Consider the following 15039-nt stretch of genomic DNA (forward strand, 5'->3'; position numbering starts at 1 on the left):
GGAGTGACCATGAGAGGAAATGTACGTGCTTGCCGTCCTCAATGGCCCTCTCCCTGCACCGCCCAGGCCGGGCCCAGTCAGATCAGCCAGCAGCTGGCTTTACTCAACACTCTTTCTTTAAAATATATATATATATATATATATATATATATATATATATATATATATATATATATATATATATATATATATATTTTATTGATTTCAGACAGGAAGGGAGAGGGAGAGAGAGATAGAAACATCAATGATGAGAATCATTAACCGGCTGCCTCCTGCACACCCCACACTGGGGACCAAGCCCACAACCCAGGCATGTGCCCTGACCGGGAATCAAACCCGGGACCCTTGAGTCCGCAGGCCAACGCTCTATCCACTGAGCCAAACCGGCTACGGCTCAATACTCTATGCGCAGGGCTGGCTGAAGGCGGGAAGGCGGGGTGTCCACCTGCCCCTGTGCTCCTTCAGCACAGCCGTTGGGGCCTGGCTTCGGGCTGGGGCCCAGCTGAGCCCCCAGCGAAGAGGCTGAACCATCCGTGGTCCACAGGCTGGGTGGATCCAGGACAGGGCCACCTGAGCAGATCACGGGATGGGGAGAAGTGGGTGATTGTGCGCCCCAATATGCACTTCCCTATCTGAGCTCCAATTCTAGCTGGGTGTGGTGCGTTTCCCAGCCTTCCTTGCAGCGAGATCTGCCTATGTGACCCGGTTCTGGCCAATGAGAATTAAGTGGGCGTGTTCAGGAACGGGGCGAGGCAGGCCCTTATTCGTCCTTCTTCTGCCCAGCGGCCTGGAGAGCAACGGTGAGGGCAGGCCTCCAGCAGCCATCTAGGACTCTGAGGTGAAGGGCCGCGTGCTCTGGAAGGCAGAGCAACAAGCTGGCAGGAGCCTGGGTCCCTGATGACCTGTGTGGCCTTTATACAAGCCCTGGTTTCGTATCTACCTCTGGACATCTGCCGGAAGCCAGTTCCAGCAGGTCAGCAGGGCTGAATCATCTGGAGATGGCTGAGGGCATTTCCCCAAACCTGAAAAGGATGCAAAAATGATGGCTTGCTGCCAGACAGCCGAGGGCATCTTAATCTACATGTTATTGCCTCCTGCTGGCCAAACACCTGAACAGCCGGAGGTAATTCTTCCAATCTGACAATGGGTTCTGGGTACTGAACCCTGGCCTTTGAAGTGTATGTTTACTTTGCCTTAGGACAGTTTGTGTTAATAAAAAGCAAGGGTTCCTGAGACAAGGGAACTTGGTTTCTTCAGCCAGGCTCCTCTGGCCCCCGAAATGCCTTCCGAAATTATGTTTCGTCTCTGGACTCTTATTTAATTTACACACAGCAGCGCCTTCTCCACATTCCTGACCCCTTCTAGATGGCGGATCAAGACCACCGGCAGACATCTGTTATGGGAAAGAAACGCACACATTAATCGTAGTTAAGAACTGCTTTTTTGAGTTTTGCTACACTATGCGGTCAAACCTCATTAGAGCTGACTGATGTATTGGGAAGAACGCTTAAAGAAGACAACTACGTGTGCGGGAGCCGGAGGCACGGCCTTCGTGGGGCCGCATACAGCTCGCGTGGATCACATGGCGCTGTGGGATGGCTGGCAGGTCAGCAGGAGCTGGCCTTGGGGGCAAGGTCTCCTGGACTAAGCCACGGAGCTCGGTCCGCCCCCTCTAGACCAGGAGCGGTAGAAGCGAAGGCCTGGAGGGCCCATAAAAATAGTGAATAGAGCCCTAACCGGTTTGGCTCAGTGGATGGAGCGTCGGCCTGCGGACTGAAGGGTCCCAGGTTCGATTCCGGTCGGGGGCATGTACCTTGGTTGCAGGCACATCCCCAGTAGGGGGTGTGCAGGAGGCAGCTGATCGATGTTTCTCTCTCCCCCCCCCTTTTTTTTTTTAATATATTTTTATTGATTTCAGAGAGGAAGGGAAAGGGAGAGAGAGAGAGAAACATCCATGATGAGAGAGGATCATTGATCGGCTGCCTCCTGCATGCCCCCCCCAAACCCCCAGTGGGGATTGAGCCTGCAACCTGGGCATGTGCCCTTGACCAGACTCGATCCCGGGATCCTTCAGTCCACAGGCCGACGCTCTATCCACTGAGCCAAACCGGCTAGGGCTCGATGTTTCTCTCCCATCGATGTTTCTATCTCTCTATCCCTCTCCCTTCCTCTCTGTAAAAAATAAATAAAATATATTAAAAAAAAAGAAAAGAATAGTGAGTAGTGTGTGGGGGGGGGGTCGGGCGTGTGGGGAGGACCGGGGAGGGGACTGGCATCTACAGGGATGTGAGGAGCTGCCAGTTTTCCTCCACCATCCATCGTCCCCGTCCCCCGCTTGGTGTCTGGGTGCCGCCTGTTCTGTCCAGTGGGAGCGGCCCCGGCCGGCACCCAGCTGTGACCAGGGTTCCCAGCCCCAGAGCAGCTGCGCGGGGCCATAGGCTGGGCTGCGTCAGTGGGGTGCGAGCAGGGGTGGTGTCAGTGGGGTGCGGGCAGGGGTGGTGTCAGTGGGGTGCGGGCAGGGGTGGTGTCAGTGGGGTGCGGGCAGGGGTGGTGTCAGTGGGGTGCGGGCAGGGGTGGTGTCAGTGGGGTGCGGGCAGGGGTGGTGTCAGTGGGGTGTGGGCAGGGGAGGCGTCAGTGGGGTGCGGGCAGAGGGATGTGGATGCCGTGTCACTGGCTTAAAAGGAAATTTCTTTTAAAAAAATATATTTTATTGATTTTTTACAGAGAGGAAGGGAGAGGGACAGAGAGTTAGAAACATCGAGGAGAGAGAAACATCGATCAGCTGCCTCCTGCACACTCCCTACTGGGGATGTGCCCGAAACCAAGGTACATGCCCTTGACCGGAATCGAACCTGGGACCCTTGAGTCCTCAGGCCGACGCTCTATCCACTGAGCCACACCGTTAGGGCAAAGGGAAATTTCTTGTTTGGACTTCTCTGCTCCCCCATGCGGGAGCTCAGGCGTGCCCGTGATCCCACTAGAGCCCGGCAGACCCAGGAGACCAGGCCGCGTCCTGGGGATGTCCACGCAAGAAGACAGACCCGTCCCCTCCACACACAGAACCGCGCCTCACAGCCAGAGCCGGTTCTCAGTGCCTGGAACACGGTGGGTGGCCGCACCTGGGCGAGTGGTGTGTGTGTTACAGGCACTTAGTGGGTGGAGGCCACGCCCCCTGCAGCGCCCAGCACAGCACCCAGCACCGAGAGGACGAGGGCCGGGTGCCCCTGGAGCCGCGGGTGAGGAGCCTCGGCGCAGGTGGGCGGCCCCGGCCCAGCCTCGAGCCCTCGCGGGGACACGTCCAAGGCCTCGGCCTGGCTCTCAGCGTCCCTCCTGGCGGGGCCCAGCCTCAGGGCTCCGCAGGCCAGTGTCCAAGTCCACTGAGCACGGGAGAGGGGGGAGGGAAGGGGAGGGGAGGGGAGATGGGAGGAGAGAGAGGGGAGGGGAGGAGAGGGGAGCGTCCAGGTGGGGGACAGCAGGGAGGGGCGCAGAGGCAGGACTGACTCGGGACCACTTCCGGCCATCACCACCCTGTGGCTCTCTGGGGCAGGTGGTGGCCTGGGCCGTCAGGGGGGACTCCGCTGCAGGCCGAGGGGTCCCGGGCACATTTCCCTGCGTGCCTTGCTCTGGGGAGGCTTTGCTCTATCCCAGCGGAGCAGGCGGGTTTGCAGGCAGTGGGAGCAGCTCACCCTGTGACCAGACGCCTGAGCAGGTGCGCGGCCGGCCTGTCCCCCGCTCTCCCCCCCCCCCCCCCCCAGCCTGTGCTGCCGGCCCTCTGGCTTCAGGGCTCGTGGTCAGGCAGGTGCCCCTGGCGGCGAGAACAGCAACCCTCACCCCGGAGGGTGACGTGGACGCAGCAGAGGGGGCGTCTCTCCCGGGGCTGGCGGGCTGCTGTGCCCCTCCGGCTCCTGGCACCTGGGGCGATGGCCCCCACTGAGAGCTGGGACAAGGCGGAGGGCAAGCCAGTCACCAAGGCAACGACCCTCCCCTCCGCAGCCCCTGGCACCTCAGAGCCAAACAGCAAGTTCTCACCAGGCGGCCCTGAGCCTCCACCTGATGCTTCTCCTCCTGGAGCCATAACCCCCAGGGAGGCCAGAGGTCAGAGGTCAGAGGGTGTATTCTGGGTGCACCCACGCTGGGTCCTGGGGCTCCAGGGTGCCTGTGGAGTCGCGCCCAGCTCTGGGGGTGGCCTGTAGGCGGTCCCTTCCTGGGGGAGGCCTTGGCCCCGAGGGCGGTGGGGGGGCTCCCCGGAGGCTCTCTCAGGCTCCCCCGGAACTCCTCCATCTCCCACGACCTCTTCCCCTGGGTGGGCTCCAGGTCTGTCTCACCGGAGGGTGCCCTGCGCCTCCCATGGGAGCCACCCCTCCGCACGCGGGCCCTGCCCCTCAGGGGGCTGGGAACCCCAAGGGGACGCGGAAGACCTCGCGCACGAAGCGGGTCTGGGATGTGGACTCAGAACCTTCAGCCGCGTGTGCACGTGTCCAAGGGGCCGGGGGGCCGGGCGCACCCTCGCGGCCCCTCCCCAGGGCGCCCGGGGGATCCCAGGAGCCAGCCGGCCGGCAAGCGGGAGACACTCCATCCAGCCGCCTCTCAAGCCCTCCATGGCTCCCAGCGCCCCTAAACCCGGGTCTGCTCCCAGAGTCTGCCCTGGGCTCCACGCCCTCAGCGCCAGCAGCCGGTCCGTCCCCTGGATTCCTGCCCCGAAGGCTGCGCGCCCAGATCGGACTGTGTGTGTCTTCTATCGCCGGGGGCTCCGCTCGCACACGCCTGGGCTCCCGGGCCAGAGGCAGCATGTCCCGCAGGGGGCTCTGCTCAGGGTCCCCGAGACCAGGCGCCCCTCACCGGGGCTGGGAAGGATCCAGGCTCCTTGGGGCAGAGGCAGGGCCTGCGGCTACAGAACTGAGGTCCCCATGTCCTTGCTGGCTGTCGGACGGGGTGGCTCTCGGCTCCCGGGTGCCCCCTGGACTCCTCACCGCGAGGTCCCCGCCGCCTTTGAAGCTGGCACGGGCACGTCCACCTTACTCTCTGAGTCTCTCTGACTACCCCTCTGCCATGAGCCAAAGCACACTCTGCTTTTAAAGGACTCACGTGCCCGGCCGGCGTGGCTCCGTGGTGGAGGGTCAACCCATGAACCAGGAGGTCACAGTTCGATTCCCGGTCAGGGCACAGGCCCGGGCTGTGGGCTTGATCCCCAGTTGGGGGCGTGCAGGAGGCAGCTGATGGATGATTCTCTCTCATCAGTGTTTCTTTTCTTTTTAAAACATATTTTTATTGATTTCGGAGAAGAAGGGAGAGGGAGAGATAGAAACATCAATGATGAGAGATGATCATTGATTGGCTGCCTCCTGCACGCCCCACACTGGGGTCGACCCCGCAACCCGGGCATGTGCCCTGACGGGGAAATCTAACCGTGACCTCCTGGTTCATAGGTTGATGCTCAACCACTGAGCCACACCGGCTGGGCCTATCAATGTTTCTATCTCTCCCTCCCTCTCCCATCCTCTCTCTCTAAAATCAATAGAAACATATTTTAAAAGAAATAAAGGGCTCATGTGATTGGGCCAGGCCCACTGGCTAACCCCCCTATGATGAGCTCAAAGTCAGCTGATCAGTCACGTGATCACTTCCTTTGCCACGTGACACATGTTCACGGGCCTCGCATCACCACATCCCGTCCCAGGGTCAGGGCAGGGCATCTTGGGTAAGGTGACCAGACGTCCCGCTTTTGGCGGGACAGTCCCGATTTTTAACAATTTGTCCCGCGTCCCGCGGCGTTTTAAAAAAGTCCCGATTTTTGGAAAGAATGTATGACAAGCTAGGGAACGGCGGGAGAACGGGAAGGGAATATACGATTTTCGGCAGCCATGTGGCTATTTAGCCAGGATATGAGTTTTATATTATTTTTGTTAATTTTATAATGTTAAACTTTAATAATAACAAATAATTGTTGAGAACTGATTATCGAGAACTGCTTATCAAAGTTCGCATTGTTGATCGGTTGTTAGAATTCGACCACCATTGTTTGGACTTAATGAACAATGGCATTTTTTGGGATTGGCAACGACGAAAACATTTTGTAACTGTCTCTCAGACGATACACATCGTACTTCGTGCTAGTAAGCTAGTTAAAGAAGTGATGTCATTACAAATCAGCTATTCAGATAATTTAGGTAAGTAATTATTTATTTATTTCATAAATACATAAATTTTCTTGAATTTAGCAGACAGTACTCATATTATTTATATTTTATAGTGGCGGCAAAAAGTCTAGTGCCGGCCTTGAAAGTGACACTTACGACTTACGTTACGGCAAATTCAGAGGAAAAATAATACAAGTTAGTATTGTTATTATTTAGAAAGAAATATAGGATTAAAATAATTTTTAAAATATAGTTACTTTATAACAATCAAATTAATTTAATTTATAAACTAACAATAAAATATGTTCATGTAATTATGTACCTACTTACTGTGTTTTTAAGCAACATGTATATAATAATTTATAATATAATTTTAAATTATTTTTTTTAGATTTTTAACATAATGAGTATGAAAAGAGGATGCAAATTCAACGATGAGCTAAGAAGTGAATTTCCTTTTATTAAAAAAACCAAAAGCGATTACAATATAGACCAAATTTTTAATCAAGAACCCCCCCACACCCCCCCCCACCCCCGGGCCGAAACCGGTTTGGCTCAGTGGATAGAGCGTCGGCCTGCGGACTCAAGGGTCCCAGGTTCGATTCCAATCAAGGGCATGTACCTTGGTTTTGGGCACATCCCCAGTAGGGGGTGTGCAAGAGGCAGCTGATCGATGTTTCTCTCTCATTGATGTTTCTAACTCTCTATCCCTCTCTCTTCCTCTCTGTAAAAAATCAATAAAATATATTTTTTTAAAAAAAGGACCCCCCCCCCCCCGGTCAATGGTGTCCCGCTTTACCAATGTTAAAATCTGGTCACCTTAATCTTGGGGGCCATTTAGAATTCTGACCCCTGCGCCGCCATTCCTCTCCAGGGCCCCCTCAGGGACCTCACTGCCCCTGGGCTTCACCCAGTGGGTCCTCATGGCCTCGTCCTCTGCTCGCACCACACCCAGTGTCCCCCCTGAACTGGGGGCTCCACTTCCCCTGAGGCTCAGGCCCCGCCTCCCCGGAGGCTGAGAGTGACGTGAGAGAAGCCCAGCTCTGGGCCCCGTGGGCCTGGGCTCCAATCCCAGCTCCGCCAACTGTGTGACCTCGGCCAAGCCCTTCCTTCTCTGCCTCAGTTTCCTCACCTGTGCAATGGGTTTAGCAGCATCATTTCACAAGGCTGCCTGAGGTCCACCAGGCAAGCACGTGCTCCTCATCTGGAAGGGGCTCCATACACGCCTGGTGTAACCTGAGTAGAGATTTGGGGGGCACAGGAAATGCTTGTCAATGAAGCCAGAGACAAGGAGCAAGAGGGGGGTGGGAGAAAGGCAGCCAGCAGAGGGTGTGCTGGATGCTGGGGGCGGTGGCTGAGGTCAAACTCAAGGTTCAAAGGAGTCCCTGTCAGGTCCCTGGTCGTTTGCAACATGGCAGGCCCTGGATGCCAGCGGCCTCCTGGGAAACCATTCATTCGCCCACCAACGGTTTATTGAGCACTTACTATGTGCCAGGTTCGACCTTACCCCCTGGGGACAGAGCGGGAACCAAAACAGACAAGGAGGTGGTCCCCATGGAGCTTACCGACGGGCGATGGACAGGACACAGATAATGACAGGTTTTGCCTTCCGTGTCACCAGGGGGACAGTAAAGTGTCATGATACAGAACACCAGGGAGCACTGTGAGGGAGGAATGTGAGGGCCCTCTGATGTGGGGCATGTGAGCTGGGGCCTCACAGAACCGGGGACAGCACTGCACTTGAAGGGACAACGTGTGCAAAGGCCCTGGGGCAGGAGCTGGCTTAATGTGTCCAAGTGACAAAAGGAAAGACCAGGCGACAGAGAGGAGAGGACCAGGGCCTGTGATGAGGCCGAGGAGGGACAGGCAGGGGCCAGGTGGTGCCAGGCTGGACCCGCACTGACTGAGTGCCCGCCGTCTGCTCTCGGTCAGCTCATCCCTCTGCTGCAGGGGGCTCTGCTCAGGGGCTGCGGGGTTCTAGTCCCCCCGCATGGAGACGAGGAAACACGAGCCGCAGACGTTGGGAACTTTGCCCTGCTGGGCCCAAAGGTGCCTAAGACCCATCCGGGGTCCCTAGGGTGCCCTCACTCTGGAGACTGCTGCCTCTGGGGCACTGGCTTGTGTCCTTATTGAGTGGGAACCGGAGCCCCATCCCTGGCAGAAGGGACCCCTCTCCTTCCTTCCGCCCGATCCTTCCCGCCTTAAACATGTGGCACCTTGGACCCGACACCGGCCCCTCCTGCTCAGGGGGAGGAGAGCTGCAGTCCCATTTGGGAGGAGGGACAGGTGGGGTCACGCAGCCCTGCAGCTCTGGATTTAGCCCTGGGAACGCAGGCAGCTGCGTCTGCTCCCTGCATGTATGCATGTATGGGTGCATGCGTGCATGTATGCATGCACATAGGCCAGAGGGAAACAGCCCGGTGAGGGGAGCAGGTCCCCTGAGTGGTCCTTGAACCTGGCCCGGCCGTTCCCTCCCGCCGCCGGCAGGGGGCAGCAGGACGCCGCGTAGCTGAGATCGTGAACCAACCCGGTGTCCCGCCCGCGGACGGTCACCCTCTCACCTCCCGGCCCCAACCCTCCAGAGTCGATCTGGAGGGGACAAGGGTGGGCGATGGGGGTCCCTGCATCCCGGGCCTGGGGCTGGCCGAGGCCGGAGGTGGGAGGAGGCCCCACGGCGTGGTTCTCCAAGCCGCGCCGCAGACCCACGGCTCCCGAGGATTCGCCCCATGAACGAGCAGGAGGCGGAGGACGACGGCGGCGGGGGGCGGGGGGCGGGGGGGGCCGCGGACGCGGTGCCAGGGTGGGGACACCGCCCGCCTGCAAGTCCCCGGGAGGCCGGGTGGCCCGCGACCCCAGGCCTGGGCGCCCCCGCGGCCCCGCGTCTGAGCCCGCAGTGGCCGCCAGGTGGCAGCCTCGGCCCGCGGGTCCGAGCTCCTCCGACGCTCCCTACCCGCCGCCGACCCGCTCCGGCTGCGGACCCCGAGGGCTCGGCCCTGACCCTCCAGTCTCCAGAGTTCCGCCTTCTGTTCCGCAGGGGACGCGGGGGGTGAGGCTGCTGCGGTCATTGCACGTATTTCTGTGCCTCAGTTTCCCTGCCTGTGATTGTCTCCAACTCCCGTGCGTCTGGGGACACCGCGTCCTGCCGGCTCTGCCCAGCTGCAGGCCCCGCTCTGATCGAGGGGCCGGCATGGCCCGCGCCCGCCCGGGTCATGGCAAAGGCTCAGGGGATTTGAGGGATTAAGAGGGGATCAGGGGCCGGGGTCGCCGGGGACTGCAGGGGGCGGGGAGGGCGGCTCTGGGCTCCAGGTCCCTGCCTGAGCTTGGCTGGGTGGGACCCAGGGTGACTGCAGCACCCCCACCCCCGCCCCCCAATACTCCCACCCTGGTGAGTCTGGGTCCCAGTTGGTCCCAGGGGACTCAGCTCTCCGCGGCTCCATCCACTCGCCGGGGAGCAGGAGGGGGCCTAGCCAGGCCCGGGGTTAGGCTCCTGGTCGCTGTCCCTGCCCCCCCCCCCCCCCCCAACAGCGAGGGTTTCAGCTGAGCAGGCCCCTCACTCCAGCCCGGGCCCCGCCAGGCCGCTCCAGGTGTGTGAGGCCCCGCCGGTCTGACCTCCCGCTCTCCAGCCCCGCACTGGGGATCCCGGACCGGAGGGGCCAGGGGCTGGGGAGGGGAGGCAGGGACCCCTGAGCTGGAGTTCCCCTCCGAGTCTGGGAAGCGCCCCCATGTCCCCCAATCGTCTCGATCATGGAAAACTTAGTAGAGGGGCTCCCCAGGTCACCTGAGCCCCCCCCCCCCCCATCTGGCCGCGCCGGTCCCTCCCGCCCCGCCCGGAGGCAGCAGTGCTGACAGGTGCTGGAGGGGGAGCTGGATCCAGGTCTGCGGAAGGCCTTGCTGCGGGCCAAGGGTGTGGCCCCGGGGGACCCGGTGCTGGGGGAGGGGGGGCGCCAGGACCAAGGTATGGCTGGGGGTCTCCCCCTCCCCCACCAGAAACCGGAGGCTGAGTGGCCGCCACGGTCTGTACTGTCCGTCCGTTCCCGGCCCCCGCCCCACCCCCATCCCACGGCGCAGAGGCCGCCAGCCCCGCGCAGGTGTCTCTTCCGAGCCGCGCCCTCCCCCGTGCCCCCCCCGCCCCCAATCTCCCTCCCCCAGCCCCGTCCCAGCAGGACAGTCGGGAGGGAGCCGGCCTGGGGAGGGGGTGGGGGGTGGATGCGTCTGTGTGTCACGGGGGAGGGAGGAGAAAAGGGAGGGGAGAGACGGGGAGCGAGGGAGAGAGAGCGCGCAGCGAGCGAGGAGGGCGGGCGGGAGGCGGATCCTCCTACCTGGGGCGCGCTCGCTCCCTCGCAGCTCGTTTGCCGGGGCCGCGAGTCACCTGGGGAGGCCGACAAGTGCGGACACATTGGCCGCCGAGGCGCTCGGCGAGGCGCGCACGGCCCCAGGCGGCTGCGCCCAGGACAGGCAGCGCCAGCCCCGCCGCCGCTCTCGGGCCCGGGCCCGGGTCCCCGCCGGCGCTCGTGGGGCTCCGCGGCCGCTCAGTCGGGCTGCGAGGTTGCGCCCCGCGCCCAGGTCACTCCCCCGGCCCCGGCGGCGGCGCCCCGGCTCACCATGGTGGCAGCGCGCGCCCAGTGCCCGCGCCTCGCCCGCCGCCGGAGCCGCAGCGCCGGCTGAGCGCGGTCCGCCAGGCCCCCGCCCCGCCGCCCCGCCGCCCGCCCGCGCGCCCCTCCGCCGCCGCTGTTTATGGCGCAGCCCCCCGCCCTGGATCATGCACAGAAACTTCCGCAAGTGGATTTTTTACGTGTTTCTCTGCTTTGGCGTCCTCTACGTGAAGCTCGGGTGAGTAACGCCGGGGACGGGCCGCGGCCGGGGACGGGCCGCCGCGGGAGCCGCCTCCGGGGTCTCCTCGCGGGAACGCCGGGACCGGCGTGGGCCCTGGGCGGCTCTCCAGGACCCGGGGCCGGCCTGGTGCTGGCTCCTCGCCCAAGCCGAGCCAGGACGCAGCCGAGCCCTGAGCGGTGGGTCCTGGCGAGGGGCGCCCAGCCCGGGGCTGGAGGCGGAGGGCAGGCGCGCGGCGGCCGCGGGCGGGCTGGCGGGTAGCGGCGAGCGTGCCCGGCGCGTACTTCCACCTGTTTGGGCTCCAGGCCCCGGGGGTGGGACGCGCCTTCCCTCCCCCGGGCTGCGCCGGGCGCTGAGCCCGGGCCGAGCGCTCGCCGCCCGGAGGGCGCGCCGGGGCGGGGGGCGGGGGCGCGTCGGGCGGTTCGGGAGGCCCCAGCGCGCGGGGGGCGCGCACCCCGCCCGCGAGCGCGCAGGCCGGTGCACCCGCCACGGCCCTCCGTCTCTATCCATCACCCGGACGTGTTGAAATTCCCTTGACAACTCGTCCTGCTGGCTCGGGATGGGCCGCGCGGCCGCCCGGGCCGCCTCGGGCTCGGTCCGGGCTCCGCGCCCCCGCCCTCCCGGGGCCCTGGGCCCGGCCCCCTCTCGCCGCGCTCCCCCTGGAGCGGCCGGGCGGGCGGGCGGGCGGGCGCCCGGCGGGCCGCGCTCGCGGCGGTAGCTGCTCCGAGTCGTATTTCCACATTCCTGAAGCCGCCGAGTCCTTACCTGTTGAGCTGCGATCTCCCTTAGACAGACTCCGTCTCGGCCTCGCTCGAAGGGGGGGCGGGGGGAGCGGAGCACTCGCCGGGGGCGCCCAGGCCCCGCACCCGCCGCTCCCAGCGCGCCTACTGTGCGCCGCCGGCAGCCGGAGGCGGGCGGGTCCCGGCGGGGGGCAAAGCTGCGACCCGACCCGCCCGGAGGGAGGGCCCTCCCACCCGGTGCCGCGGGCGGAGAGCCCTGTCGCCCTCGGCCCCTCCGGCGTGTCACAGCTGGGGAAACTGAGGCCGGCCAGCCGGCAGGACGGAAGCCGTCTGTCCCGGCCTGGGTTCCGCTGGGTCTGCGTGTAGGCTCCGTCCCGGGCTGTGTGTTTATGGAGGTGCAAGTTCGCGCAGGGAGCCTGCTGGGGGTGCGGGTGGGGTGGGGTGGGGAGGGAGACCGCTCTCTGGACTCTCCAGCAGCCCCTGCGGTTACTCTCTCTGTGCCCCCCAAAGTAATGGGCACCCCTAATGAGCCCCCCCCCCCCCCAGCCCGCTGCTCAGCACCCAGGCCGCGCCCTCCCTGGCTCTCTGTGTTTAAGGATTCGGACACCCAGCGAGGAAGGCCAGGAGAGCGAGGGGCAGAGCTGGCACGGAGCTGGCTCTGGCCTCCGCGGAGCACCTTCCCAGCACCCCTTCCCCCACGGGAGCCCCGAGAACCGCTCCCAGGAAGGGCTCCGTGCGGCACCCCGCACCCCCCCCCTCAGTGCCCAGCCTGGGCTCACACACACACCATGAGCCTCCTGCCCCTCTGCAAACAGGACTGCGCTCTGGCCATCTGACCTGGGTGGTGGTGGTGGAGGGGGGGCAGGGGGCCTGGGAGACCCAGCCTGTGCACCCAGGCACGCGCCAGCCCTGGGCATGCAGAGAGCGCCGGCGGGCTTGGGCCCTGCCCTCCGCTCCCATCAAGGAACCTGGAGTGGAACATCCTCCCGGCGCCCCCAAAACACACACTCTCCTTCCTGGAGAGCAGGGAGACCCAGAGGGACACTGTGGGACCCACTAAGGGCCCAAGGGGGGCTCAGCCCCTGCCACCAGCTCCCCCTCCCGTCCTTGATCTTGTGGGGGAGGGGGGAAGGGGGAAGAGGGAGGAGGAGCCCCCCCCGCCCCCCCCCCGCACCTCAGGGGTTAAATGACCTGGGAGCCCTGTGCTTTGAGGTTGAGGTTGGGTGGGCAGTGCCCCCCACACCCCTCATCCAGTGGCCTTGGCTGAGCTCTTTAACCGCCCAGCCCACCTGCCCTCATCTTAAAAATGGGGTAACAGTAGCGCCTCCTTTCCTGGACGCTGTGAAGGTTAGTCCTGGGGGCCTTTGTGTGGGACTGGGGGGGTGTCCCCTCACACCGGCCCAGCATTTCTTATTGTTAATGCCCGAGACCTCACAGCCGCTGCAGGCCCCTGGGGTGCCTCCATAGTGCACCGGGGGCCTCGGAGTGTGAGAGGTGGTCTGTGTTGGGATATTCCATGATCACAGCCTGCCTGCCCACAGCTGTGCACACACAGTACCCCCTCCCATGGTCCTCAGCCAGTGCAGGTCTCAGCCGCTGGGAGGGGTCCCAGACCAGCAGGGATGGAGAACTAGGCCCTCAATCCCTTGGGATGGGGGTCCCAAGGCCAGACGTGCCTTGGATTTGCACAATTCTAAAGCCATCGGCTTTGGGGAGTCACCGTTTCTCAGTTGGGGACTGAGCAGCCTCGAGCTCCAGCCCCAAAGAGGCCAAGCCAGGGCCCGGAGGATGCACTGAAGTCTGGGTCCCCTCTGTCCCCGGGAATCAGGGTCACGAAGTCCCAAGACCAGCCCTGCTCCAGGCCTGCCGCCTGGCCTTGGGGCCAGAGAACCCTGCACCCCAAAGAATGAGGAGGACAGGCAGCCCTCCCTCCGGATGCTGGGGTGGGTCTCCGCAGAGGGAGAGGCCGAGGGCAGGACTGGATTCCCCAAATCCCCCCCCCTCCCCGCCATGTTGCTGAGACCTCTCTTTTCTTGTCACCCGGCCTGCTTTGTGCCTTCGCCCCAGCTTAAAGGGGCTGCACTGCATCTAGAGAGACACCGGGTGCACCACGCTGGGCAGACAATGGCAGGTGGAACTCAGCCCGTGTTTCTGGGCTTAAAGGAAGTCACTGGAAGAGGGTTCCCCGGAAAGGGTGTCCCCTCTTACTGCACCATCCCCCCAGGGACAGCAGCAGGAGTGGGGGAGCCAGAGCCGGGGCTCTGTGCACCTGTTGGGGTGCGCGCCCACTGTGAGCCTCTCCCAAGAGACTCGGAGGCCGACCCTGCAGACGCCAGTGCGCATGTGCACAGGTGAGCCCTGCCCGGCCGCAGCGTGAGGGCCCGCGACCCGCAGCCAGGCTCACCGGCCTGCAGGGCGCACGGCGCACACCGTGCATGTGTGTGCACACACCTGCGCCCCACGGGCGCGCCCACGCTGCTGCCGGCGCCCAGGCACAGGCAGGCACATGCACACGGGCACACACTGCGCAGCACAGCCCCGGGGAGCCAACGCCCCCGCGCGGCCACCCCCGGCGCTCCCCCCAGGTGCACCCTCCAGCGCAGCCAGGGCTGTGTGGCTCCCCAAGTTGCGGAGAAGGGGTCCCAGCCAAGGCGGTTTGGGCAAGCCCTGGGGGCGGCTCCCGCCGCGCGCTCGGGTCAGCCTCCCCTTTAAAACACCCGCCCGCGGGGAGGCGGATGTAGGGGCAGCGCGGCCAATGGCAGCGGCGTGCCTCGGGAGACTTGGAGACGTGAGGCCGAGCGAGTGACAGAGCCGGTTCCGACCGATCCACGGACGGAGGTCCAGTCGGGGCCGAGGCTCCCTGGTGTCCCCTGCCGGCCCCACCCCCTCCCCGCGCTCCAGCCCCAGGGCGATGCGCAGCCCTGGCGGCGGGGCACCGGAGACCACCGCGCAGGGACCCGCACGCCAGGGTCCCTAGCGCCCGCCGCCGCCGCCCTACCTCGGGGAGGGCCGCGGAGACCCCGGCCGCCCCTGGCCCAGGCGCCCTGCCCGCGGGGCCTGCCAGCCCGCCGGGAGCGCCGGCCCACCATGCTGCTGCTGTCGCCGCGCAGCGCGCTGCTCTCCGTCTACTGCCCGCAGATCTTCCTCCTGCTGTCCAGCGGCAGCTACCTGTGAGTGCGGCGGGGCGGGCGGGCGGGCCTCCCTCCTCAGCCCCGAGTGCGGGAGCCCGGGGAGGGAACGAGGCAGGGAGTCCTGGGCGGGGCACCGGTGCCCAGCGCGCGCCAAAGTAGGGGGCTTTGGGTCGCCTGGCCGGCCGAAGCCCCGAGGTGGAG

General features: G+C 63.8%; 1 protein-coding gene and 1 long non-coding RNA gene across 4 annotated transcripts in view; one reads left to right on the forward strand and one right to left on the reverse strand.

The window, feature by feature from the left end:
• Positions 1-374: 374 nt before the first annotated feature.
• LOC307101556 lies at positions 375-12609 on the reverse strand. Its single transcript, XR_013813691.1, has 3 exons — positions 11733-12609; positions 7270-7373; positions 375-1393 (listed from the first exon to the last, which is right to left on the reverse strand). It is a non-coding gene; the product is annotated as an uncharacterized lncRNA (long non-coding RNA).
• Positions 10394-15039, forward strand: part of WNT7B (Wnt family member 7B) — a 47114-nt gene continuing 42468 nt past the window's right edge. The window contains exon 1 of one of the 3 annotated variants that reach the window (XM_079774584.1): positions 10394-10967. In XM_079774584.1, coding sequence (XP_079630710.1) covers positions 10872-10967 — 96 coding nt within the window. In that variant the 5' untranslated portion in view covers positions 10394-10871. Of the gene's footprint in view, positions 10968-13483; positions 14878-15039 lie in introns of those variants that run through there. The other 2 variants (XM_079774585.1, XM_079774587.1) reach the window with 2 other exon arrangements.

Source organism: Cnephaeus nilssonii (assembly GCF_951640355.1).
Source record: "Cnephaeus nilssonii genome assembly, chromosome: 6".
In the NCBI taxonomy this organism is placed as follows: domain Eukaryota; kingdom Metazoa; phylum Chordata; class Mammalia; order Chiroptera; family Vespertilionidae; genus Cnephaeus; species Cnephaeus nilssonii.